The sequence below is a fragment of the Agelaius phoeniceus genome, chromosome 13 (assembly GCF_051311805.1).
Source record: "Agelaius phoeniceus isolate bAgePho1 chromosome 13, bAgePho1.hap1, whole genome shotgun sequence".
NCBI lineage: Eukaryota > Metazoa > Chordata > Aves > Passeriformes > Icteridae > Agelaius > Agelaius phoeniceus.
Window position 1 is genome coordinate 3,037,268 of NC_135277.1, and position 27,831 is coordinate 3,065,098.

The 27,831-nt window shown below is 45.6% G+C and overlaps 1 protein-coding gene across 3 annotated transcripts in view; it reads right to left on the reverse strand.

The window, feature by feature from the left end:
• The window catches only part of LRRK1 (leucine rich repeat kinase 1), a 73,166-nt gene extending 47,070 nt beyond the window's left edge, over nt 1-26,096 (reverse strand). Inside the window, exons 1-6 of one of the 3 annotated variants that reach the window (XM_054642085.2) lie at nt 26,012-26,096; nt 22,960-23,173; nt 6,701-6,864; nt 5,629-5,800; nt 3,163-3,342; nt 2,403-2,551 (exon numbers count right to left, since the gene is read on the reverse strand). In XM_054642085.2, coding sequence (XP_054498060.2) covers nt 2,403-2,551; nt 3,163-3,342; nt 5,629-5,800; nt 6,701-6,864; nt 22,960-23,026 — 732 coding nt within the window. In that variant the 5' untranslated portion in view covers nt 23,027-23,173; nt 26,012-26,096. Of the gene's footprint in view, nt 1-2,402; nt 2,552-3,162; nt 3,343-5,628; nt 5,801-6,700; nt 6,865-11,614; nt 11,836-22,004; nt 22,523-22,959; nt 23,174-26,011 lie in introns of those variants that run through there. The other 2 variants (XM_077185385.1, XM_077185386.1) reach the window with 2 other exon arrangements.
• Nucleotides 26,097-27,831: the final 1,735 nt, after the last annotated feature.

A 27,831-nucleotide genomic window follows, 5' to 3' on the forward strand; every position in this document is an offset into this window, starting at 1 on the left:
GATCTGCTCCCTCCATCAACAGCTCTGCTCTGAATCTTGTGTGGGACTGCTGCAGGGCTCTGGTGATGTAAGTGAGATTACCAGGATAAAGAAATGAGAGGAGGATCCCACACACACACATACATTTGTATGCTTGAATATAAAAGTATTGGTAAAATATTTCCTAGGGAAGATACAGCAGACAAAGCTCTTCTCTGGCCCGTAATGGAAAAATTAAATATATCTCACACAGCACACATTGGAAAGTTACATTTATCTCCCTGCTGGCTTCATCTATTGAAGTCTGGAATCTGTGCCTGGCCACTTCATTGCAAAGGCTCTCTTTGGCACTTGTTACCTGTTCCTGTAAAAATGGACCACTTCCCCTCTTTAGCAAAGCTGTGGTTTGCTGTGGGTATAAATTTATGCCAGGAAAGAACACAGAAAGGAGAAACAGATATTAGAAAAATGAGATGTAACTGGTGTTGCCTGAGAAAGGGCAGCTGTGCTGGGTGCAAGGGCTGTCTGGAAGGTGTGGCAGCCAAAAGCAGCTCTCAGGCACATTTTGTGCATAGCTCTGCAGTCACTGCTGTGAAATCCATTGGAGCTCAGCTGTGCTCGAGTGGTTCCACTCAGAGATAGCACAGAGGGACAAACCCTTCTGAAGTTCTGGGCTCTCTCTGAAATGATCAGTGCTTGATTTGCCCTTCCTGTCCAAGGGGAGAACTCTGTGACATCCAGCTGGCTGCCACACACAGTCTCCACATAGCCCAGTTTTGCTTCCTCCCAGTGCAAAATCCATCTCAGGATGAGCCCTCTGAGACAAGAAGAAAGCACCGAGGCAGTTTGTCTGCAGCTGCCACAAAGTTGTGTTTTAAAAAGTTATCAAAGTTACCAGGGTGTGTGAGTGTCACTTCCCAAAGATCTGAGCTCTGCAGACAAACTAGGACAGATCCTCCCCAATCTGTCCCAGTCTGCCAAAATGAATTCAAAGGGAAAGCATTAAATAAGCAAACATATTAAAAATAAACAGCTACTAAGACAATCAAGGTCAAGATTCTGTGTTTTTTTCTCTGTTTTTTTTTTTTTCTTTTTCTTTCTTTTTCAACCAGGCCCTTCTGGCAATTAGCTGATATCTGAAGACTGCTCTCTTCTTTGCTCAGGGTGTGACAACAGCAAAGCTGAGTCATTTTTACAGCAGCTAAGTTAAATATTGCCAGCAAATTCTCATAGAAAACAGACCTCTTCCCTGTGATTCAAACATTTATTCCAAGCTTATTCAAGCTGAATTATCCAGTTGGATTTATTTTTTTTCTTCTTAAAGACATTTTATCAACTCTTCTCCACATCTAGAATTCAGACTCCTTTTGATTATCTGTCAACAAAATTAAGAGTAGCACAAAAGGGCTCTAAATCTACTGATTGAACCTAAAGGAGTCAAGCTCACTTATGTGGTCTAACACCCAGGCTATTAACAGGAACAGTGAGAGGATTCTGGCAGAAAAACAGAGAATGGAGAAGTTTGTAAAGCTACTAAAAGCTCTCTCCTTATTTTTACTTAACACCAAAACAGAACCAACAGCCTGCAATGCTACAAGCTGAGCAGACAGATACTCAACTGGATTGGTGAGGGACATCTTTTCACTGCCAAATTTTTGTGACCTGATGAAAACTGTAAGCACTGAAAGCTCAGGGATATGATGCTCCTATTCAGTGTGGGTTAAACTACATATTGAGGGGAAAAAATTCAAAATGCCTGGTAATAAATTGCTGGAGAACAGTATAAATAATACAAAATACTGTGTGCTCTCTGATAAAGTAATAACAATACCAGTGTGAGACACTTTTTTACTGCTGAGAATCTGAAGTAGGGAAGATATTATTGCTTTGCTCATGCTCCTTGTTAACAAAAAGCCACCCAAGCCCATTTTTACCTGCACTGTCTGACACAGAAGGGTTCCCATGCTCAGCTCTGTGCCATGCCAACCCTCAGGGACACCACAGAGCTGGTGCCATCACCGTGCAAGCAGGAGGCACAACAGGAACCTAAAGGTTGTGATGACCCTGGGGGCACAGAGGGAATCTGTGCTAGAAGCATCCCAGTTTCTTCTCTGGAAGGCTTTGAGCCCAAAGTTGGTGTTTCCTGCCCCCAGCACACCCTGGCTCACATAATGGTGTTTAAACTGCCCCACAGAAGCTGTGGCTGTGCCCTGCACAGTGATGCCATTCAAAGCCTTGATGTTTCACACCCTGTAATTCAGCACCAAAGCCACTTGCACAACTTTCTGAAAGGGCAGCAAACCACAAGGCTCTTAGTTGAGGAGAAGAATCAGCAGCTGCATGGCATGCAAAGACAATTATCAACCATTAACATGATGCCCCTTCAAAACAACATCTCCTCAGGAAGATAATTGGTTACTTACTGTTTTTGCTGGAGCACTACCTGGTAGTGGGGTTGTCTCAATGAAATACTTCCTCAGAAGGTGTTTGCTGGATTCAGGGCTGTCCATCAGGATGTAGGAACAAAAGAAAGCTCCATTCCTCAACAAAAACACAGCTACATCTTCGTTCCCTTGGGAGAAAAGCAGATTGTTTGCTCCCTTCACCTCAGGTAAATGAACCAGCAGGGAGCTGAACAGAAATCCTGGGAAATAACCACTTCTGAAAAAAAAATGTGGGGGTGTGCAAAAAGGAAACTGAACTGTGTAAAGGCTGTTTCCTCCAGTGGCAGGACTCAGTTTGGTCAAACTGAGACAGCAAAGACACTGTGTAAAAGTGCTGGCCCAAGCTCTTTCTTTTTTCTCTTCTTTTCCCATCTTATTAAACTACGCACACAGCTGTGCTTTGAAGTGCAAATTATTCAGCCTAAATCAAGCATGTGTGCCAGAGTGTCCATAACAATAATGCTTTTACTTGCAAGGATTCTGGTTTTTAAGGGTCTTTTCCCTAGGAGTTTATAGAGGAAAGTTCAGCCTCTCAGTATTTACAGCAATCTAACTTCCCAAGGCCCTGACTCCAATTTGGCTGAGTTGACAGATTCAGAGCCAATTTTACTTTAATTCATCCTGCTGGAAATGCAACTGCAGACAAGGCATGGATACCATCCTGTGTGTGAACAGCTCAGCCCATTCTTTGAAGAGCTGGCAGGAAAGGGGGCAGAACGTGAAGCATGCAAACACACACCTGCCTTTATAGCAGCGTAGAGGGGCAGGCGGATGAGGACGGGGAACTCGTTCCTCCTGACTGCACAGCTCTCAGGGTCAGCACTGTAGGCACGGATCAGGAGCTTGACAATGTCCAAATGGCCCTGCTGGCAGGCTATGGCCAGCATCCAGTTCAGGAGCTGCTGGTAAGTATTGGGACCTACCAAAAACACACAAAATGTGACTTAGTTGGTGCCACCGGGCTGTGATGTGTGAGGAATGCCCATGGTTTGGGACAGGGTGAAGCTCCTGAGGACAAAAGGAACAGCTTGCACTGCAAAAGTGTGTCAGAGAAGAGTCCTAAGCTGGTCAGGCACAGAGTTTTCAGCTTTGCTTAACTGTTCTTCTTTACCCACCCAGCTAATGGGTGAAATTTTTTGTCTGTCCTTGACATAAGCATTCATAAGGCAGCAACATTCTGCTAAAACACCAGCAGATAAATAAACATCTGACCCCAAACAGGGATGATCAGGACTGTCTTTGCATCCAGATCCAAACAGACATTAGATCCAAACACCCAAGATTGGCCACTTCTTCCAAGATCATGAGAGGGGATACAAAGAATGGGGAAAACCAGGTAAGTTTTCATGTTATTGGATGAATAAAACAAAAACAAAATGCTTCAGTCAACAAAAAAGGAATTGTTTTAGCTTGTTTTTGCAACATGAAGTCTCCCACAAAACCTTTCATTTTCCCTTCAAATATTTCATTTCAGGTCAACTCTTTACTATTAATTCATAGTAAAGTCAGACAAATGTCATTTAAGGCTAAAAACCAAAAGACTATTTTCTGATTTTTGCATGAATTTGCTGATGTTTTAGTCGTTCTCAAACTGCCTTTTGTTGGTTTTTTTTTTCAGAAATAACGTTTTCCTGTAGAACACCACTTTTCTCTAGCTGTGCCTAATTCTGGACATGCAACTAAATGCCCAGGACAGAATTATTTCTGCTAACAATAAGCAGTCCCCAAATCTCCCCTGATTCCCTGTAATACCTCCATATCCTTTACAAATTCACATCCTCTCTGAAACACTTACAGGAACATCCACAAGCCCAAGTTTTACATGTCAAGGCTTTTTGCAGCTTATCCATGTGGAAATTACATCTCTCTTTGCATTCTTAACAACTCCACTAAATCCCTCACCCTCCTGCTACAAAAAATGGGCTCCACTTAAGCTGTAAGCCACAAGTAGTTCTCACTCTTCCAGGGAGAATCACTGCAGTGCAACAGCCAAATTGCAAATTTAGGCAATTTATACCTAAGCCCTGTGATTGGTTTCTCTGTAACTTCCCAAAAAAGACAGCTGGAAGGTCCTGCACAAAAATTTCTGAAAGCTGCTGTTTGTACAGAGCTCCTCCCCTGACCCCCCTGCAGCAAGAGTTTGGAGGGAATTTGGTCACTTCTAAACTGAGCTAAGTTTCCAGAAACTACTTAAGTCACTTTTCATTACTCAGTGCATGATATTAATATAATTTAATTTTTCTACTAGGTTACTCAGCTTCCTTTCTGGCTGAAGGAAATATTACATTTAATTGCATCCCCCAAACTGGAACATTTATTTTGCTTACCAGTGCTCCAACAGGACACCAAATAAGCAGGTTTCCCAACAGGTTATTCCTGTTCTCAGTGAGGCCATTGGCAACTATTTAGTCCCAGTGAGGAGTTAGAGCCATATTCAAGTTAAATATTGCAGAAGCCAGCTTAGCTCTTGTGTTACTGCAGTGTCTGAGGTCAAGGATTTGCCCCAGATGTTCTGCAGGACCTCTGGACCCCAAATGCATGGAAGGTCCCAGGGAGAAGCAGCTGGCAAGCTCACAGAACACTGAGAGAGCAACAGGGACCCAAACACAGCTCCTGGTCCTGAGTCAGAGTTCTGCCCCCTGCCCCCACTGCTGCCTTAGGAGCAGCAGTGTCTGAGTCAAAAAATTGTCTCTGCTCCAAAATAACTACTATAATAAAATTTAAGTAAAATGTAATTATTATTCTAAAGAAGGAATTCCCCTGAAAGTCAAACCAAAATGTCAAGCAGAGAACAGAGTGGGTGTCAGCTGTGCACCCAAAGTGTCCCTGACCAGTCAGGCCACTCTGCCAGCACCACTGAGACTGTTGGATCAGCAGTGGGATGATGCTGCATCCTGAGAATCCCCTAATCTCCCTGTAGGGTCTGGGATGTTACCCAGCTGTGAGGCCTGACAGGAATGAACTGTCTCAATGGCATCTTCCTCCACTTCCAGTCTGCAAACACGGAATATTTTTATGTATGTGTTTCTCTACCCCAGGGGGGAAGTTTCCTTCAAGCACAGCAGAGATCTGATCCTGCACACACTTTCCCATGACTAAACCCCTCCCTTTCCAAGGAATGCCAAAAACCCCAAATGCCTGCCTGGAGCTGTAGCACACAGCTCCTGAAAAACTCGAGGGGAGGCAGGGTCAGGCCAGGCCTTACCACGCAGGGAATCCAGCAGCTCTTTCACGATGTCCTTGTGCCCAAAATACGCCGCCACCACCGCTGCATTGTCATCGTTGGGCTCTGTTGGTAACACCACCAACGCCTCCTTCAGCAGGTACCTCACTGCCTGCAGGTCCCCATATGCTGCTGCAATGCCTAAAAGCTGACACTGGTGAAGGAAACACAGCAGAAGAAGCTCTCTGTTAAAGGCAGCAGGCAGAGAAAGAGCATTTCTAGGGCTGTATGGGCTTCTTTGTGCCCATGCCAAGGCAAGTCCACTGTCACTGTGGTTAATTGGAAATGTCATAAACACTAGTGGCCATTGTAATCATTGTTGATAAATTTATTATGTTAATTTGTTGGGGTTTGTATTTTAGTTTTTTTGTATGGTTTTTCACATAATTTGTTGGGGTTTGTATTTTAGTTTTTTTTGTATGTTTTTTCACATTAGTGCCTGAGGCACAGAACAGTGAATATAAACCCATTTTTCATGGACCAACAGAAAAAGCATTTGCACAGCTCAGCTGCAAAATGCAGTATTACCTGTTTTTGGAGATGGCCACTGTGACTGGACTTGACATGCAGGGAGCCTCCCAAAACACATGAGTTCTGTGCAAAGGGCAGGCTCAAAAGGAGGGCTCTGAAGGCAGAGCAGTGCAGAAGCTGGCACAGAGTTTGTGATAAAATTCCACACACAGGCAGCAAAATCTTCCCAGGGGGCCATTAACCATCTTTGCACTGATGGGGGAATACATTTTCTGCTTCCTTTTTATAGGGAAAAATGCATTTCCCTGTTTTGGTGACCACAGCAGCAGCACCCCTCCTCACACAGCCTGTGTTCCTACAGACACTGCTCCCTGTGGCCTGCCTCATCTTCCTGATCTGTGTTTTCAAGGGCAAACTTGTGTCACTGAGCATGTTCCTGCAGAGCCCCACACAACCGGCCATGCCTGGGACCCACACATCCAAACGGATTCTCTCCATGAAAAAACAACAGAAGACAGCAGCATCTTGAAATTTTGGCATCTTTGCCAATAAAATCTGAGAGAGAGCGGTAACCCAACCCAACCTTTTCCACTTGTAGTGCAGTCTCTTCACAGGACAACCTAATCAACTCTTGGGCCTTGCTGGTGTCCCCAGCTTTGTAGGCATCCTGGATGCTTTCTGTCACAGGGGTCTGGGTGACGGAGACGTCGCCACTTGTGGACTGTTTGCCACCCATGTCCACAGTTCCTGTAGGGAAAACAGCAAAGAGAAGTCAGGGACAAGTACCTGCTCATTACCCATGCACAGCTGCAATGTCAGTGAATCCTGGGAATAAAAGAAGTTGGTGATTTTCAGTGGAATTATTTACTGCATGCAATTAAAAAGAAAAAGAGCCTGATAAAAGAAAGTGATAAAATGTTAAAGTTCCTCCCAAAGGCACATGAAACTGAGAGGGACAGAGTTCCCCAATGGTTTCCAGAGGTGGTTTCCAAAGGAAGATGTGGAAGCTCACACATATGAACCTTTCATCTGCCTGGCACACTCCTCCTCCTGCTGAGGAACCAGGGAAGAGAAGGAATTGCATGGGACTGGCACCTGCAGGAATTGTGACAAAGGCAGGAATCTGAAAGGCAAATTGGTATTACTGGCATTGCTTCAGTCACACTTCACTCCTGACAACAGCCTGATAAAATCCCACTGTCCTCCAGCATTTTCAACCAGAATTTTAGGCACCTCTACAAGTGTGAAATACAAGAAATTGGAAATATTTACTCTGGAAAAAGAAAAAAAAAGGTAAAAGGAGATTTTGCAAGATGCCCAGTGTCACCTTAATCAATTCTGGAGAATCTCCTAGACCAGACTTTCTTTTCCTAAATGGTGCTGGGAGCCAGAAGAGCTTTTAAGTGTCAGAGATTAAAAGCTGCAGCCATTAGAGAAGATGCTTTGGTGGGTGGCTAATGAGGCAGGCAGGAAGTCTCACACCCAACCATTCCCCAGCTACCAGTACAGGGAAAGCTGCATTAAAGTCACTGAAATACAAGATGTTTTCAGGTCTACTCCTGAACAACAACCAAGACAGAGGAAAAAAGCATTTTCCACTTGAAAACAAAATGCTTTTTCCTGCTAAAACTTCATTAATTACTTTTGCTTATTTACAACTGGTTAAATACAGCACTTAAGCCCACAGTTCTTCACATGTATTAACAAGGATTTATTTATTTTTTAAATAGACATATATGTCACACAGGGTCTAGTTTAATGCAGCCTGGAAAGAGAAGTAAATTTGGAGCAATCTATAACTGTCAGTAAATATCTTTGAATAATGCAGCCTGAATCACCAGTAGGTTCTGACTAACACTTCTCATCAATTATTTAAACAAAGCTCAAATCACTCAGACATCGGAGATGGCTCCAGAGCTTGGTGCCATTAAAAGTGTGCCCTCACCAATAACCTTTCCCAGATGATGCAGAACCTGTGAAGGACACGGAGCAGAAATCAAGGCCCATGAAAGTGGGATTAAATTACAGCACAATAAACAGCATCTCAGAGTTCACATTAATGGGAGTAGTGCTTCCATAATTCTGTAATTTTAAGGAGTACATGAGACAAGAAATTCTTCCTGCACTTGGTTCACTCTTCTAAAGCAGACTACACACCTACAAGGGATCACTAAAAATATAACATATAATTTAATTTTCATTTTCACGGACACCAAAGATAGGAAAAAAAAATATTCTTAGGCAAGTATGTTTAAAGGATGATAGAAAGGAGAACTTCAGAGCAAAATAGCTCTCCAGTCAAAACAACTCCGAACTGGACTAAGAAAATTCAAGAAGTACAGATCCAAGCAAACACTGCAGTTACTGGAACAAGCAGCCTCCCCTCTTGGCACCCTGTGATGAAATCCTGAACCTAGAGAGAAGCTCTGGAATTCCCCTTGGAGGAAAAAATGCCTCACATCAGAGATACAAAACAGCTGGAAAGCTCCTCAGCTTCCTGCTCAAGGAGCCCTGCAGACCAGGGCTGACAGAGCAGGGCAACTTCAATCTGCTTCCTACAAATTGCAGAAAGGAGAGACAAATTTTACTCAATTCCAGCCTCAATCCTGATTTTGGGGACTGTCACTCAAGGCCCACATCTGCAGCCACTCCAGATGTAAAAACACACCCTTTCTGCCAAAGAACTGAGCAGGACCAACTCTCTTTGATTTTAAATCGTGGCCTGGGAGGGTGGAGGTACAAGAATCTCACAATCAGAGATTCATCGCATCCTGGTGTCACATTCCCTTCAAGCAGAGGGGTCTCCAGCCACCCTCCCACACACAGAACTGGGAATAAAAGAAGTTCAAAAGGAGCATTTTCCACCTCTCCTGCTGGAGCTGCCCCACTCCAACCAGCACAAGAAGGGTCACAGGGTTGTGGGAAGGAGGAACTCGGCCTGCTTGACCCTAACTCAAGAGCACTTCTGTGTTTTGCCAAATGACTACTTCACAAAACAACTCAGCCAATGTGTTGGGCTTCCCCTTACATTTCTGGCCCCCCTACAATTTCTGAAATCCTTTGTGGTGCAATGGCTCAGTCACAACCCCTGGTGCCACCAGCACTGGAAGAACACGGGCTGGCCATGACTTAGGTGTAGAATTCTGGGATCTCCAGGAACTGGAAGGTCACACCTGGTTCCATGGAGCTTATTCCTAGAACAATCTTCAGTATATTCATTTTAGTCCTTAAACTCAATTTCAGTCTTGTTTTAGGAAAACTTTTATTGACCAAATAAAAACTGCTCAGTTTTGAATATCTTAATTCATCAAGTAGAATTCAATAAGGGTTTCACTGAGTGTAAGAAATTTGGGCAATTCTACTGTTGGAAACCAATATTTTTATATTAAATATTCCTGGCAGTAAGATAATGCTACCCGTCTCAAATTTCTTACACCAAAACTTCCTTCTATGATTCCATTCTGCAGGGTAAATTGACCTCCTGCCTTAGGCCTGAGGGAAAAGGTCTCCAGCAAGAAACAGTCCTTGTGACTATCAATTGAAAGCCTAAAAAGTGCAAGACTGGTGAGATACAGGTAAAAAAGCTTGCAACAGCTGTACTCACATGGTGGTGTCAGATTTTAGTAGAGCTTTCAGAGCTTAAAGGAGAAAAGGTTGGCTATCCATTCCCAAATTTCCAAAAAGCACAAACACCATCCAAAGTTAAAGCAGAGCAAAGTTAACATCTCAGCAACAAAATTATCCAGTTCACAGAAGACTTCCTGGTGACTTAGTAAATGATATATTGGCTTCTGAAATACTAGGGCAAATTAAGAAGCAGCATGTTCTATAAGCTTCATTTATACTCACCAGTGGGGGGAAAATAAATGAGGAAAACTACATTTTACTGACTAGAGACTGGTTTATTTCCACAAGATGCATGACTGACCTATCATCAGCAGTGACATTCATGTGGGCTGGGAATAACGTTTTGCCAATACATGCACCAGCCATTTTTAGCAGAAATCTGGGCGGAAATCCAAAGAAATTCTGCTCTGCTTTTAACCTCACATGTCTCCTGCTCCTTGCCTGAGCTCCTCATGGCTCTCCTGTGAGAGTCACCTCAGCCACACCCAGCCCTGAGCAGTGAGACAGGAGAGCAACACTGGAGCTCAATAACACTGAACCTCTGCTTTTGGACTCGATTGTGCAACATGCTGAGCATTTGAGCCCAGGTGTAGCAAAGGGCTGTTCATTCTTGGATTTTATGGATTTAGGAACCAGCTCGTGCACAACCAGCTGCACGACAGGGTCTGGTTCCTGCACAATACACATTCTGTGTGCAAGGGATGACATCCCAGCAGGACTTCTTGGATATTCCTGTACTATCCAAGAAACTCCAGAAACTTTACACACCCAGTGCCATCTTTTTTAGTTTCTGCTTTACTGCACACAGTTCTGGGCAGTTCCTGTGCTGGCACAGGTTCCTCTGAGAGCACTGCCCCAAAGCAGCACCAAAAAGCAGATAAATGAAGCCTATTTGAACTGAGGAACCTGTGGGTTTTTTTTTTTCTCTAACACCTTTGAACATCTATGAAAATAAAGCCATGGAGTTTACTCTTTAATATGCAGTCTCTGCATCTCTGCATCATATTTGTTTAACCTCTCCATAAATCCACAGCTTCTTTTCTTTTCTTGCTTTCTACTAAAAAAGCTGTAAGCAAACGCAGGGCTGTTTGTGAGGGGAAAAGGGGAGGCATCTGCTGACACCAAAAATGCATCCATCATCTATTCCTCACACCATTTAACAGCTTGTACAAAAACAACTAAATTTGGAATTATTTCTCTCTTGATTTCAATGATTTATGCTTTGGAAATACCTTTTAAGTGTGGCTTTGCCATAACAGCCCTTTATAAAAGCTAAGGGCAAGACTAATTTTCTTTTACAAAATATCCCAATGAAACCAGAGGTTATCAATAAAGAAGCAATGTTATTTTATTGCCATTAAAAGGGCACAAGGTATCACTTTTAAAGTGCAACAGACTGCTGGCCCAGCTCAGAAAAACCAAATAAAAATAAGCCTTTTTAGTAATAAAGAGTACCACGAGAATTTTAGGGTCATGTGTCGTTAGACCCTGTCACAGGCCTTATTATAACAGCAGGTGAAAAAAACCCCTCTAAAATTCCTAAACTGACAGCATGCCATTAGTAAAAGGGGAGGGTTTGCAGGTCAGTGCTGTGAATCAGCAAAGAGCTGCATAACAAAGCAGCACAATGCACAGATGATTATTTCTTAATAGCACAAATCACTGCATCTCTGACACATAAACTCACAAGAGTTTGTAAATGCCACATTAGGCCTTTCCGTAACCAGCAGATCTTTGGCAACTAGGTAGGATATTTTTATTTAGCAGAGGAAAATATAAATGAGATGCTTTAACCCAGGATAAATCAGGAAGCTAACCTCCTGCAAAAACAGAATTACAACAATAACAGAACTTGAAAACTGCTACTGACCTTGTCATAATGTGTGCAGGTATTTCCAGAGCCGGGAGCAAATCAAGCTGATGCTTTAACACAGCATCCCCCCAGCGATGCCCAACTCAGCTGTTAATTCCTGGGACTGATAACCACCCACCTCTGCTCCAGCACCAGCAGCTCCTGCAGTGGCCACTGGATGGAATGGCTGGCTGGCTGCTCCTTTGTCTGAATTAACTACCACAGTTTAGCCCTGACAGATATTTTCATCTCCCTGTCCCATTACGGCGAAATCCAAGCCTCTGGTGCAGAGGATGTGGGGATGGGGGTGGGCAGGGAGGCTGAGCTCACACATTAATTCCTCAACAGCACCAGATGGCTGCAGCTAACCCTCACCAGCTTAATCTTTTGCCATTTTGACTTCTGAGTGCTGCCACTGCACACCTAAAGAACGGGACAGGGATGAGGGTGAAGATGTGCGGAATATTTAAAGCCAGCACCTCCAAACATTCCGAAACTCACCGGTGTCACTGAATGTTTTTCAATACTACCCCACAAAAGCTCTGCCCAGCTGGTTTGCAAAATTAATGGAAAGCCATGTTATTTCTGAGTCTCTGCAACAGATTCATGCCTCCTGTGCTGCTTTGGAAAACTTCAGGCTAACAAACTGAGCAGCAGCCAACAGGAAACCTCCAGTGATTTCAAAGGACGATGGATCTGCCCTACATTGCACTTTCCTATTAGATGGGTAAGAAAAATTTTTCAGTCCTCTGGAAATTTTTGAGATACTGAAAAATCCCATCCCAAACAAGGAAGAAAACCCTGGGCTCGTCAATAAAAAATAAAGAAATTTTTCAGTCAACCCTAGTGGGTAAAAATGCTTTATGAAGCAAAGGTATCTTTTGGGTTCCTTCTCTATCTAGCTGACACTTCAAGGTTTCATTTTTTAAAAAAAATAGTTAAAAGATTTTGTTCATTCATTTCTTAGAAGATAAAGCCACAGACCAAGGTGCTCCCCCACCTGCCCATATTGCCAGAAGCAGTCTCAAAACCATCCTGCAGCAAGAAGCCAGTGATCTGCTTTGCCTTTTCTCAGATTTAGGTGAAATATATGTGGTTCAACCAATTCTGCTTTAAAATGTTTCTGTCAGGATTGAAAAATGGCCAGAACTACCAATAAATGCCCTTGTGAGAAGACACTGAGAACAAGGTGGTTTATCTGGGAAGTGCCAAATCCCCACTGGAGAGCCTGTGCCAGAACTGGGTCATGCCCCCTCTGACCCTAATTAATATTTCCCACAAGTGGGATGTGCCAGCTTCTCAGGACAGTGGGAGCCCTCCACACACTTTTTTCTGCCTATTTCCTGTGGTTCCATTTCCCCCAAACATCCATTATTTCAGCTAATTAAGGAGTGGCTCTGCACTAAGCTCTGCACTGAGCTCTGCCTGCCAAAGGCACTGGAAAAGATGATGTGCTGAGCACAAAAGCCACCCACATCTACAACAGAGCTCACAATCAATGCTCACTGCCCCAAAAGGAGACTTAAAACCCCAAAAGAAACCAGATATGAAACACAGAGGAATGCTTCAAAGGCAAAAATCCAGTGCTGAAGGGATCTTTTTCACTATTCCTGCAGATTGTGGAAGTATTTTGAAGTTGTTTACATGCCAGCACCACACACACATCGTGCTGATCTGCACTGAACGTTTTCCAGCAAGCACCCAGGGCACACTGACAATTTTAGGTACAGTTGTGTAAAGTGAACAATTATCACCAGAATCATTGGAAATTTTCTATTTATAACACTTTTAACCTGCAAGGAAAAAAAGCATTTGCTAGTGCAACTTTGAAAGGAAAATATTAAGTCCCGGGTGGAAAAATGCTCTGGATTGCTGCCTTTTCTCTGGGCTCCAGGACAGAGTTATGAGAAACAGACGCCTCCAAAGGCTTTAGCTCCACACTTACACAATCATTTCTTCATCATCCAGGGTAATGAGGGAAGGGGGAACAGAAAAGCCTCAAATCCTGGTAACAGCAGTATCTGGGCAGTGCCAGCACCGCCAGATCTGGGCAGGCTCCCGCATTCGTGTGTGCACCTCCCAAAATCCCAGGACTCTGGGAATTGTTTGTGTTGTCCAAGAAGTTAAAATGGAGCTGAGCTGGTTATTCTTTGCTGAAGTACAAAAGAGGCTGCACAAAGGCATTACAAGGCAATGGGGTCAGAGAGAGCACAAAGAATTACATTGGAATAGGAGTGTCAGAACAAACCCCTCATGGCACTGTGCAAACCAGGCTGGAAAGTGGAAAATAGATCCAGGGTCACTAATGATACCTGCAGCTATCCATGGAAAAGGAACAAGGGGTTGGGACATGCCTCTCCTAAGCAAGAGGACAGGATGTTCCCCACTGGTTGGTTGTGAAGAGCAGTTCCACTTCCACTGCTCTGGGCTGTAGCTGCTGCAAGAGGAGCAGGATTCCCTCTGGGCAGGGAAGGAATGGGGCAGGGATGTCCCCCAGCAAGCACAGAACAAAAACTGCTCTCACAGAGGGTGGGAATACCCCCAAGCCTCCAGCAGTGCCCTCTTTGGGGTGCAAAGGATCAGCAAAGCCCAAAGAGAACAGTGATGCTGTTACTGCCACCCCAAAGAGAAGCTATTGAGAGCTCCAAATGGCCAGAGAGTTGCTGTATTGAAAATACAAATGACTCAGCTCTAGAGTGAAAGTTTCTATTTTTGTCTTTTGGCCTCAGTGATTTGGTTCCCATCCTACAGCTTGAATCATTCAGAAATGTGCTTGTGCAGGCAAGGCCAGCTATGCCACTCTTGCTTTCCAAATTTTAAATTGGAAGATATACATTAAGCATGCAGGAGCATGACAACACTTTTGGATTTTCTTTGTGTTCGTTTCCAGGCATGGCTGGAAATGGAGGATTGTTAAATGGTGAAAGGTGTCTCCAGTGAGACCATTCCTGTCCAACTGAATCAAATATTACAGCCATGAAACCAAACCACGATTGGATTTCATCTGAAACTTCACAAAATAAAATTTCATGGCTAACTTTCTTCTGAACCTTTTCCCTAACATTCAAAGCTTTCATCGGAAGGGGAAAAAATCCCACACACCAATATTTTCTCTCTTTCAGAGAAATACTTTGCTCAAAATTCTTCTTCTAAAAAAATTAAAACATTAATTATTCACCTTGGGGAAGCACCACCTCATAGTCAGCCCACTTCTGCTGCTTGGACACATATTAAAACTTGCTTTAGAAGAAGCAAATGCTTTTAGCCCCAGCTGTGAGAGACCATGTGTGGGGGGCTCAGGAGGGATTTGCTGGGTGTGAGTGAGAGGAAAACAGGCCCAAGGTCTCTGCTCAGGTCTCTTCTTAGCATAAATCTTCTACCAGTTCCACCAAAGACACATCCAGAGATCCCACACCTTCTCTGAGTTGGAAAAAGCAGTTCCTAAGCTTGTGTTTCACTTACTAACATGTAAACACCTTCCTCAGTGGAAAACCCATTTACAGCACTGCAACCCCACTGCTGGTCAAAACTAAGAGCAGCCAAAATCTGTCTCTCCAGAAAGACAGAAGGTGTAGGAGTGTGACACCAGGACACTGACCCACACATTCCTTCCAGCTGTTTTGACTAAAGTTTGAAAAATGAAAGAATATTTTTATTAAAAGACTGGTATGTTCAGGAGACACATCTAAAGGAAGAAGCCTTTCGGGAGATTTGAGGGGGCAAACATCCCACGCAGCAAAATCCAAGCTTAGCACATGTTAGACACAGTTCAATGAGCTTCTTTACTGTGCCTGCTTAACTAATAAAATACTCCTTGCTACCCTCACTTCTCACTTATCACTAAGACAACCACTCTGGATCAGTTTAAAGTGTTGCATGCAGAGAAAAAGAAAATGCAATCAAGATATTGGATATGGTTGGCATGAGGAGACTTGAAGGGACAATTCGGCAACAGCAGAGCCAAGGGAAGTGCAGAGCTGGGAAGAGCTCCAGGGGAAAGGGATGGATGGGTTAGTCTGGAGAAGACAGCAAAAAATCCACACAAAACAGTGAAGGAAGGGGGGCTTCACTCCAGCTTCTACTGAACTCAATGTGAGCACTTCCCACTTCTGACTGTTCTCCCAAGGAGTCAGGGAAGATCCTGGTTTCCAGGACAGTCTCAGAGGGAGGATCACCTGGACAGCTGCAGCTGCAGCAGAAGAGAAACCTGATGGAAAGGCCTCTGCTGCTGGCCCAGACAGCCACCAAAGCTTCAATGGGGCCACCAAAAAATGCATAAAACCTTCCTGTACTTGTGACAAAACCTACAAGAGGCAGAAATGCCTGCTTTTGCAGGGGGGTATTTTGTCTTCCTGGGAATATCAGAACCCATTTCAGTGAAAGGAGGACAAGGACTCTGCCTGGGAGGCTCCTGTGTCCACACTGTGACCCCGCTGCAGCTCACAGCATTTTTGGATGTCTGCTGCAAGGCAGAGACAGCAACATGAGGAAGGGCACAGTTCATCCCCTTCCCACCAAGCTTTGACAAACTGATCCATTGCATCCAAGACCCTGCTCCTATCCATGCAAATGGCTTTGATTTGGCAGCTTTTATTCACACCCTGCCACTGTGTGAAAGGTCCAAGGTGCAAAACATGGGAGAATTACGACCAGGATTACAAGCTCACTTAAGGAGCCAGGCTTTTTGTTTTTCAGGCTATATATGAGATCTGAAAAGGGATCCTGTCCATTAGTGTTGTAAAAAAAATTAAAATGTTCCTGTTTGATGCAAAAATAAAAGCATTTTCAAAGGCTCTTTGATGTGAAAGACAGAAAGACGTGCAGGCAGATTCTGGAGGAGGTCTTGTCTTCAGCAATTACCAGCACTCTTTTTGAATCCTACTCCCCAGACAGAACTTTTATATGAAGTAGATAATCACACTGCAGAGTGTATCAGCTCTAAACCTTGTGGCTTTTCAATTAAGCAGCAATAACCTCCAGTCCAAAAACTCCTTAACCAAGACAGGAATAAAACAAACAACCCCCAAAACCAATTAACTGCAGATGAAGCAATTCCAAAGACATACTTGCTTTTAAAGGATTTCATTTTGAGCTCTTCTCGGGTAGCCATGCCAGTTTTCCAAGCAATATTTTGATCATTAAAACAAGAAGTGATGCAATTTCCACAGTGACCACAAACATACCAAGAATATTTGAGCTAAATTTATCCAGACTTCTTGTTTGAGTCACTGCTTTGGTTCGTTATTTTTCCATGATTTTCAGCTATGCACAGAGAGGAGCTGGGGACAGCCTGGGACTGAGTTTTTTCCCCAGCAGCATCTGAAATGCCAACCTTTATGCCTGGGATCCACACACTGACTATCAGAGAGGAAATGAAGCTGCTCCTCCAGCTGCCAGCCCCAGGTCCCAGCTCCTTCCCACCCACCTCCTTCCTCCCACTCTTCCTGTGGCACACTGACCCTTTCCCTCACCCCTGGGTGACTCTCGTGGGGTTGTCTTTGCAGATGAGAAGTTCCTGAAGCTCACCAGGGATCTGCTGCCCTCTCCAAGTAGAGAGGGAGAGCCAAAACAGAGAGCCAAAAACCTGCCCCAGGTTTCCCACTGTGCATCTCCATGGTAGACCCCAAGTGCTGCCAGCAGCACAAACTGCAGATTCCCAGAGTCCCTCTGACTGCAGAAGGGCTTTTGGAAGGGCGAGAGCCTTTCCTAAAACTTAAAGGCTTTTTAAATAGGTCCCCTAAAGTGAGGCAAGGCACAAATTAAAAAACATGGAGACACTTCTGTTGTGAAAATATCAGCAGCTTACATAAAAGAGCTGCTGCTGTGGTGATACATAATCATGCAAATAAGCAATTGCTGACCCACTAATGAGCACACAGACTTGGATTAAGGGAAGGAATTAAATATCAGCCTGACTTGATGTAAAATCTGAAACAGAACCTATTAAGAGACAGACTCCATGGTTGAGTCACCATCCCTGGGGGGGTTTAAAAGCTGTGTGGATGTGGCACTTGAGGACATGGTTTAATGGTGGGCTTGGCAGTGCTGGGGGAACAGTTGGATTTAGTGACCTTAAAGGTCTTTTCCAGCCTTAAAAATTCCATGATTCTATGATTTTATAGAGCAGATTGGGAGTTGAATGGTATAAAATCCATCTCTTCCCCCTATCTGCAATGCAAACAGCTCCTCCCAGCTCACTGCCTTCTGCAAGCACAGCCCTGACAGCCCCACTATTGATCAGAGCAGTGAAAAACAAACAAACCACAGACTTAATGCTGTAAGGATCCCTGAAGATCCCATTATGTCAGTGCAAAGAATTTAATGGGTTTTGGATAAGGCCCCCATAGGCTCTGGGGAGGATAAAACCCCGTAATTCATAGCATTTTCTTAACGCAAGTATAAAATCACCTACAACATCTCTGTCAAAACACTACATCAATTACAGCCCTGGTAAAGGCTGAGTTGGTGTGAACACTATCAATTGCTTTTTTCCCACTGAAACAGAAGACAGCAGTCCCATGACCCCAGAATCAACCCTCACCTGAAAGCTCCCTCATAAATCACACCTCAGGAACATTGTAAAGAACTCCCTGTGTACAAGTGCTAAGGGCAAAGGATTTTCTTTGCTACCTTATCACCTTATCTTCGGGTTTTTCCAGGCTTCTTGATAGAGTTGTCATAAGTTACATTTCAATGTAATACACCACAAATAATTTTAATGTGAAGGTGTAAAAATAAAGCTGTAAAGCAGCAGATCATTCCAGATGCAGCTCAGTTGAAGATCAATGCTTTACTGCTGCCTGTAAATCAAACTGGCTCTCAGGTCAGACTCTCTGCTCAATTAACTTCCCAAGGTCTTTACTGCACCACTGGCTCTCCCAGCAGCTCTGCCCTCCTTGACACGGCCCTCAAGTTCAAGAGCAGGCTGGCTTTGATGGTTTTTGTCAGGAAAATTGTAAATGCCTCAGCATTCCTTGCCCCTTTTTGACACACAGGTTGGTTTGGAGGTTTGGAGGGATGTTGTAACAGCCAGCTCTGCACAGGAGGGCAGGTTTAACCACAGGCATGTTCAGCTGCAGACCAGCCTTCCGCAGGAGCCCTCGGCCCCTTGTGAGATTGCACCACTTCTGTATGAAGAGTTTATTTAAATATTTAAAAATACAAGCCTATTACTGCTTTACTGGTGTACTTCCTATTCCTGCTGAGCATTTCCTACTTCTCCTTCTGCAGGGCACTCTGCAGTGAGACTGACTCACATACAAAACCTGTTCTATTTTCTGCTTTTTTAGCTCACAGGAACCCTTTCAGTTTGCTGTTTGGACTTGAATTTACTCACAGCTTAACCAGCAGGAAGAAAACCAGCAAACCTTCCAGGCTGATTTAGTCTGATTATGGAGAACTTCACACAACTGCCACACTCTGCAGCTCACCAGGGCTCTGTGTGCTCACTTCACCTCCCAGATCCTGTCCTTGTCCTTCTCACTCCACACTGTCACAAAACACCCAGGCTAATGTTACTACAGGGCGATGTGTGCATGGAAAAAGCAGGACAGAGGCTGTGAGCACTTTTCCCCTGTTATTCAGCCCAGCTGCTGGTCCTGTCCCCACACAGCTGATGGGAAGGTTTTAAGGTTTACACGGTGATTTCATGAGGAACAAACTGCTATCAGTGGTGCTGATTTTCCCTTCCTCCTCTATTCAGCAGGAAAGATTTTTAAACGAAGTTATTCATGCTGCCAGGTCCCGCCCTTCACATTTAAGGCAACAACAGTGAGGAAATCATAGAATAAGAGAACAGGCTGAGCTGGAAGGGACCCATCAGGACCAGTAAGTCCACCTCTGCACATATCCTGCCCTGATGCCAACCAGGAGCAAAGCTGGAGGCACAAAGTGTGTCCCAGGAGGATAAACTGCTCCATTTGCTCTTGGCCAACCTTGAACTGTCACCACCCAAACTGTTGTGAAACCTTCCCTATAAAACTGCACTTGCTCCTGAGCTGTCCCTTTTGTTAAAGGACCCCTTGACTTTTCCAGTTCAACTCTTGCTCAGACCAGAGCCTTTCCCAGGATTCAGGAAGCAGTAGGAGCAGCTTTCCCTGTGAGTCAGATCTGAGCTGAGCCATGGGTGGGGTTGCAAAGGTCACTGCCATTGTGGGCAGATTCTTTCTGATAAAATAGAAAGCCCTGTGAGCTGCAGGGTCACCACAGCACCTGCAAAGCACAGCTTCAGGGGCCTCTGGTGCACTCCAAATGACAACTCCAGTCATATGTTCTGGTTACTTGTTTGGTCCCTCGTGTAATACTTAGGTCCCTTTGCCAGACACACTGTCCATGTCCATCTGTCCTTCCCTGGACAGTGGAAAGTCACCAAGTTACAACTGATTTGCCTCAAAAGAAGTTGTGAAGGTGCATTTAATTAATACCTGCAAAGCTACTGTGAAGTTTCAGGCAGCTCTCCTTGGCACTGTTGTCCCCAATTATGTAATGTTAGACACCTTCCACCATAACACCCCTCTTCAGGGCTCATTTCTGGATTTAGCAGGAGAGAAGAGACACCCTCTGGCATGTCTGAAGGATAATCCAATCCCACCTCTGAGACACACACCAGTGGCATATGAATGCTCTGTGACTTTGAATAAAATTCCCAGTAAGAAGGAGATAAGCTTTTTAACAGAAGTACTCATGTTTCAGAAGACAATGATTGCTCTCCTACATCTCTGAGGAACTCCTAAAAAACCATGCAAGAATTAAATCCCAGCTATGAAGTTTTGTAACGTTCAAAGAAATCAATTAGCCCATAGAAAGGGGATGAATCTTTATGCTGTTCTACACATTCATAAAGTGATGCCTTTGAGCTTCCATTGTACTTCCTACAAAATTCACATCATGTCACCTCCTCTGGATTATGCAGAGCTCTTTAACCAAGTTTTAAAAAAACCCCAAACCCTGTACTTCATGAGAGACTGCAGCCACCCCCATACCCCTGCTCAGTTTCTTTTAATTAGGACAAGATGAACAAATCCAGGAGAGGGGAAGCAGGGTTTGAGGAAGCAAAGGAGATGCTGAGAGCACCCACAAGGGAGCCTCATCCTGTGTTCTGGTGACAAATCCCCTCCGAGCGCTTGGTCAGCACCACCAAGTCAAGCCCAGCACCATCCCCAGAGGGCAGAGAGGGTCCAGGTCTGAAACACAGCTCAGCCACTCCCAGGAAAGCTGGGATCCTGCTGGGATACAGGGAAATCACTGGAAACTGGGAGGAACAGCAGAGGAGACACCTGAGCAAGGTGAGCCCCTGCACTCTATGTTACTCCAACTAACAAGGATGCTGTGAGTGTGATTTTCTCTACATGCAATTGGCCAGGGCTTTATAGCTGCCAGGGAAAAAACCTAAAAAATCCTAAAGCTTCAGATAATGAAGGTGCACAGGGACCTGCTGGAAGGTGCCCTGCTGATGCAGCTGACCCACCCTGGAGCCCCCAGCACCACTGAGCTCTGGTTAAACCCCCCACAGGCACAAGCCAGTCCCTCCTGCCCAAAAAAGAAAAAGACTCCAAGCACTGAGCACTAATGAGATGTCGGTATGAAAGAAAGGATCCGGAATCTCACTCCCCTTCCCAGCAGCTCCCGCTGAATGGGAGCAGGAGGCTGCATCCACATTGTTCCTCACGGGCATAAACAATGGGCTGGCATGTGGAGGCTGAGTGAGTCACCGTGCTCCTGCTTCAGCCCTGTAACGGGATCCGAGCCAGAACAAGGACCAGTAACTTAGGGAGTGGACCAGTTAGCTAATGACAATCATTCTTGGCAGGACACAAACAATGAGTTTAAGCATGTACAATACCCTTATAAAGAGCAAATCCACCAAGACTGGTGCCTTGTACAGGGATCTTAAGCTTTACAAGGATGCCTTTCCCAGTTTTCCAGCACTGTAGACTATTTTAATACAACCCAGATTTATCCATATAGAATAGTCTACCACTGAGATTTGCATGCTTCCAGCTAACCAGTTTAACTGAATATAATTACGTAACAGCAATGTGTAATAAAGTTCTCAGGAAAAAAACCTGAACTCAAAACATAGAAAATATAACTATTCCACTTTCCACTTCATTATTCACTCCTACAATAATTTATTTACTGTATCTTTAAACAGAGACAAAACTTGTCAGAGCACTGCTGCAGAACAAAAATTTAGCAATTCTGAACAGTTGCGAACCGTTAGCGCAGATTAAAATTCTTCTCATGGTTTATAGCTTAGTATTCAAGTGGAGATAATTTCTTCCAGAGAGAAACCCAGAAGACAGAATTTAAGAATTTTAAGAATATTCAGTAACCAAATGTTACAGAAAGGTACAATGCTAATTACCAAAAGCAAACAGGAAAATCACAGAACAGGCAGAATACGTACGGAGAAAGGAAAGAGTTCCCAGAGCTCCCTGTGACGCTGGTGAGGAACGTCTTCAAACAAGACAAGGAGGCCTCTGAATAAACTATCAGGTTTTGCTTCATAGTTGCTGATAAAATCCAAAATAAGGCTGCAAAAACATTAGCTTCTGCTGGAGCCTGCTTACTCACTACAAAGCGTCAAACACACCTTCTTCCCACACTTGGAGCGCAGATGCTGCCTCCTAATGAAGCACTTGCTGCAAGGGGGGAACACCGTTACACAAGAACAGGAGGCTATTTCTTGCTGCAGAAACATAACTGGGGTTTGACTCAGAGAAAGGCAGCAGTGCCTGGGAGATGAGGGTTGCAGTGAGAGAAGCCATCCAAAAATAATTTGCCTGCTCAGGGAAAAAAAAAAAAAAAAATTCACAGGAAGCAACCTGAAGCATATGTCCCTTCTAAAAGGGGAATTACTTTATTACATAAACACAAACCTTCTAATCTAGCCCAACATAAAATCACTGCAAGCCATCAAATCGGAGCGGGGGGTAAAACTGGAGCAGGTTAATATCTGTTCAGGCTGAGAAGAGATGCTCTGATTTTAGCAGCTTTCATATCCTGAATACCCATTGCATCAGTGACTGGGAACATATTTGCATTCACACACTGAAAAAGCACAGATCTTGTAGAACATATTTAGGAACTGGTGAGACGTGATACATATATTGACTAATTCCCCAGGCCTTTGGAGAACGTCCCTCTTCAGGGAAATGCTATTCTTACCACCTCCATAGTTAAACATCACCCTCCCTGGAAGTAAAATTCCTTGTTCTAGACTGTAGATTTTCAAAGATCAAGGCTCAAAAAACTTTCACATTTTTAAACTCCATCAAAGCCCAGTGGCAGGTGGCTACTGAGTTCTCTTAGAACCTTTTGTTCCCGATGTGAAGAGGAAAGAAACAAATCCTGCTATTTACCATTCTGTGGATCCATGGTGCTCTCCCTGCAAACAGCGGATTCCTCCGTTCCCACACACCAGTACATTCTGGGTGGCAGTTGTGGAGGCCCCACACACAAACTTTCCACAGCACTTCAGACTGAGCAGTGTTGTCAAGGCTGGACGATCCCCATCTCGTGAATGCAGGAGCAGAGGCTGCTAGTGAGCACCATCCTGAATAAACATCATTTATTCTGTTTAAAAATAAACAAGAAAACAAATTAATCATTCCACTGTAGAAATGGTGACATGTTAATTCCTCTCCACTATCAGCACAGTTGTCCAAATGTCACACTGCAGAAATACATTTATCATCCTATAAATACAATTATTTTCATATTAGCTTCATTAAGAGCACAACATGAATTAACAGAGGGGACTGCGACCACTAATTTCTGCATTACAGAAAGATAATGTTCCTAATTTTTCACCACCAAAGCTGCTCAGTCTTTGGGCAGAGGACAAGGGGATGGGCAGGGGTCACAGCTGCAGTTTCAGATTCTCCACAAGCTGGTGTAAAGGCAGACCATTGAAACCCTGCAGTGCAGCTGGAAAAATCCTAAATGCAACCTCAAAACCTCTCTCATCCACAAAGACAACCACAGCTCTTGTAAGACTGTGAGAAACTGAAGAACACTGATGTGGCTACTGAGATAATCCTCTGTAGAAAAGAGAAGAGAGCAAAGAGAAACACACCAGCTGCTGTCCCCTCTGCCCAGCCCTTTTTTGAGAACTCTCCCACCCTGGATGCATCAGGCTTCTTCACTCAGGGAGGCAAATCAGGCCCTTAGGAGCTATTAAAGGCTGGCTGCTTGTGAACTGCCTGGTATAACAGGCAGCAGAAAATTGCACAGCTCAGTCTCCTGAGGCACTTCCAGCTCCTTCCCTTTTCACAGCTGCACAGCCACCCCTTAACCTCTCCACAGAGAGGCTCAAACTCCTGGAGGATTTGTAGAGTTTGTCCAACCAGCATCAGAGCTCCTTCATTTTCTGCTTTCAGTTTCAGTCAGTAAACGCCTCTCAGATGTGACATGATGCACCTCAACTGACTCTTACTGGTTCTGCTCATGTCTGGTGTGTGATGATGAAGTTCTGATTTGAGGCTGTAGCTCGTCACCCACCTCCCACTGCAGCCAGCAAGGTCTGAGACCTTCCCTGACTCTCCCTGAGCAGAGCTGGCTTCCTGAACTGGGATCAAAAGCCAAGGGGAATATAAAAATATGCTGATCCATCAGCCCTCTCCAGGAAGCTTTCTGCTCCTCCCTCCTTACACTGGATTTCAACCACCAGCCAATAACACTAAAAATCACTGCATCCTATTTCAGTTGTTTCTAGGCAAATATTTGGATTTTAGGAGCACTCAGCTTCTGCTGACCCTGATTTTGCAGTGCCTGGCAGCAGCAACAAAGACTGGCACCCCTGTGCCCCAGTCTGGGCTCTGGGTGCTGCAGGAGGCCGAGATGGAGGTGACCCCTAATCCCAGATCCAAGCCCACAAACTGGTGAATTGGACTGTGCTGCTGGAGGGCTGAATTCTGCCCTGGCCCACCAGACTCAGCTTCTCTCCTGACCTCAGCTTCCCTTGCCCACACTGGCAGGAGGAGCTGGGACCACACGTGCCCCCATGCCACGGGTGGGACACGCCAGGCAGAGGTGTCAGGGAGGCTCTCACACCTGCCCAGAGCTGCCCAGGCTGTTGGCTCTGGCAGTGGAGGGGATGTGATGCTTCCAGCAGCTGCCCTCGATGCACTGAGCAGCTCCAGGGAGAGTAAACACTTCCCCTTGCACACTGGCCCACCAGCTCTGCAGCAGATGATGGTTTCTGAGGCACTTCCTTGCTCTGACATGGGGACAAACCATGTGCACCCACAGCAACTGTACAAGAAACACTCAATGGGGGTCAGCGTGGACCCCTGAGGCTTGAAAACCACTCCACTCCTGATTTTTAGCTCTCTACTCAGCCTATTCCCCAGGCTGAAACTTTCCTTGTATAAAGTGAAATTAAAAATAACTTTTAGGAAAAATAGCAGTGTGGTTCTGGTAATCAGTTCCTTTAACTGCAAGTAACTGAATGCTGTAGCCATGTATATTGTGCCATACAGTGTCCAGGTAAGCAGGATTCCTGTATTTCAGGACCTTTTTGAATATAATTTTAAAAAACCAAAAACCCACAGAGCTTTACCTTCAGGAAGGTGCACACAACTGTACCACGTGCAAACACCATGATTGTATTTGATTAGGGATCTGATTTAGGGAGTCAATGTGCTCTGCACAATCTCGTTCAGAAGGAGAGGGACCATGCAGAACACGCCTGAACAGGTGTAAATGGGATTTATATCCCATTTCTCACATTCCCAGTCCTGACACCTGCTACTGCCCATACCTGAACCACCCCCTCCTCTCCACTTCACCATCCCGCCCAGTCTGACCCTGTGCATTGTGCCTGAAACAGCCGGGCCCACAGAAACATCACAGCTTGCCCAAAATCGCTTCCTAATTCATAAAAAAGCCCTGCTAAAACTTCAGTGCTTTACCCAAACCACCTGTTGATTCTGACAACCCCGCCTGGGGATTACCACGGGTCTGGGACAGGAGGGAAGGCGCTGGGGCTCTGTGCGGTGCCGATAGCGAACCTTGGGCCGAGGTGCCGGCCCAGGGACCCGGCCAGCCCAGGGACCCGCATCCTTCGTCCCGGGCGACCAGCGAGCACCAAGCCATCCCTTCTCCACATCCTGGCCGGCCGGGGGTACACCAGGCGCTACACCCCGTTTTGGGGGGGGTCTCTGAAGCCTTGCCAGCCGCTTTCCACCCCCCGGGCTGAGGCGTCCCCTCACAGCGATTCCCGCCGCTCTCCGGCCCCGCCGGGCGGGGCGGCCGCGCTCCCGTCCGCAAAGTTTCCTCCGAACTTTCATTTTCTTTAAAAACAAACGCTTCTCCCCCCTCGTTTCAACCTGAAACGCCCCGGCAGCCCCCCACACCGACTGCCCTGGCGGCGGGGCAGGTGCCCGAGAAGCGGCAGCAAAGCCACGGTACCTCTGCGTCCCGGGCCGGCGCTCCCGGCGCTGCTGCTGCCGCCACCGCCGCCTCCTCCTCCTCCTCCTCCTTGTCCGGCGCCGCCCGCACGCCTCGCTCCGCGGCCCGGGAGGCGGAGGGAGCCCGGCAGCAAAGGCAGCGGGACGGCAGCTCCTCCTCCGGCCCCGGGCCCGCCGGCCAAGGGCGAGTCCCCCGGCGCGGCCCCCGGCCTGCCCCGAGGGCAGGGCTGGCCCGCAGGAGGAGGAGGATGGAGCTCCTTGCCCAGACCCGACCCACACCGCCCCCGGGCCGCCCTTAGGCTCCGAGGGTTTGAGTTTTTTAGGAAAAGCCAGCGTGGGAGTGGCGGTGGCTGGAGCAGGAGCGCTCCCACAGCGCTGCCCGTGGTCCCGGCAGGGCCCGACCTTACCGGGGCACAGCTCCGGGCACAGCTGCACTTTGAAAGTTGCTCCTTCCCCGGATCGCGGCGAGTTCGGTCCTCGCTGGAAGAGCGGAGCGAGGTTGCCCCCTCTCTTCGGAAGGAGTCGGATGTTGGTGTGCGCAGCCCTTTCCCAGACTGACCCATTCCTCTCCAGGAGCCTCTGACGAGCCAGGGATTGCTCCATTTCCTCCACTCGTCGGACCAACTAAGAAAAAAACCAAACATTTCTGCGTGCCTTTTGCTTTGCTGTTCGTAGCCATTCTGTGAATTAAATTAAACACAGAGGATGTTTTTAGCCTGGTCGGTACCTAGCAATGGGCCACTGAGGGTCACTTGGGGTGGATTGCATTCACAGAACGGCTGCGGCAGCCTCCGATTTGCCTGGGGTGATTGTGGACACACAGATGGGTGCTCACCGCTGCTCTTCCCTGTGTTCGGGTTCCCATCAATCTGCGTCCAGTTGCAGCCATAGGTAGAGAGCAAGAACGTAGCAATACTATTGTTTTCTGACTTTTAACACAGCTAAAAACCAGTGATACCTGTTTTCAGCATCTTTCCAACTCTTACCCAGCCTGCTCCATTTTATGCCTCACAGCCCAGCTCTTACCCAGACCTTTCTTACACCATTTTTAGCACAATGTTTGAAACCACCCTAAAATAACTCTTTTTCCTTTATTATGATAGAGCCTCTAATTTCCTCTGGCAATAATTTACCCTCATATTCAAGCTAATTTTTCCCTTTTTTCCCTCTCCAAATCTCATCCCACTCTTCCTTAGGTGTCCATTGATTATGTCACTCACAGTAATGCCTTTGTATCTCCAGCCTTCCCTTTTCTGGAGTCTGAAAGCTTCTGAGTGATGCTGTCAGTGAGTGGAAAATTGAAGGAGTTTGGCTTGGCCTGTGTAGGGAGCCCAAAGGAATTTCTCACACATCAGATGGGAAGAGAGTTAAAAGACAATGGAATGTTCTTGCTCTGTATCTACATTGCAGATGAGAGAAATAAAACTGGGCTGGGAACACATTCAGCAGAGCCACACTGGTGGTGGATGTGTCTCAAGGGGTTTAGGGAGCAGCCAGAGCAAGGCAGGAAGCCCCATCTGGCTGCAGGAGCCACAGTGTCTTTAAACACTTTATTTTAGGCTCACCTCAGAAGGAAAAGAGGATCCATCCAGCTTTGTGCTTGCCCCTGCCAGCTGCAGCTCTGCTCTCCTCCCTCTGCTTATGGTAAATGGCACAACTCAAGCTTTTATGTGCAGAACACTGACCACACTTAGCACTTAAAATTGCAAAAATTAATCCAAAAGCTGAAAAAAAATTAATTAATCCAAATTGCAAAAATTAATCCAAGTGCAGATTCCCTCACAGACTCCCAGTGAGATACTAAACCCTCAGATACACCCA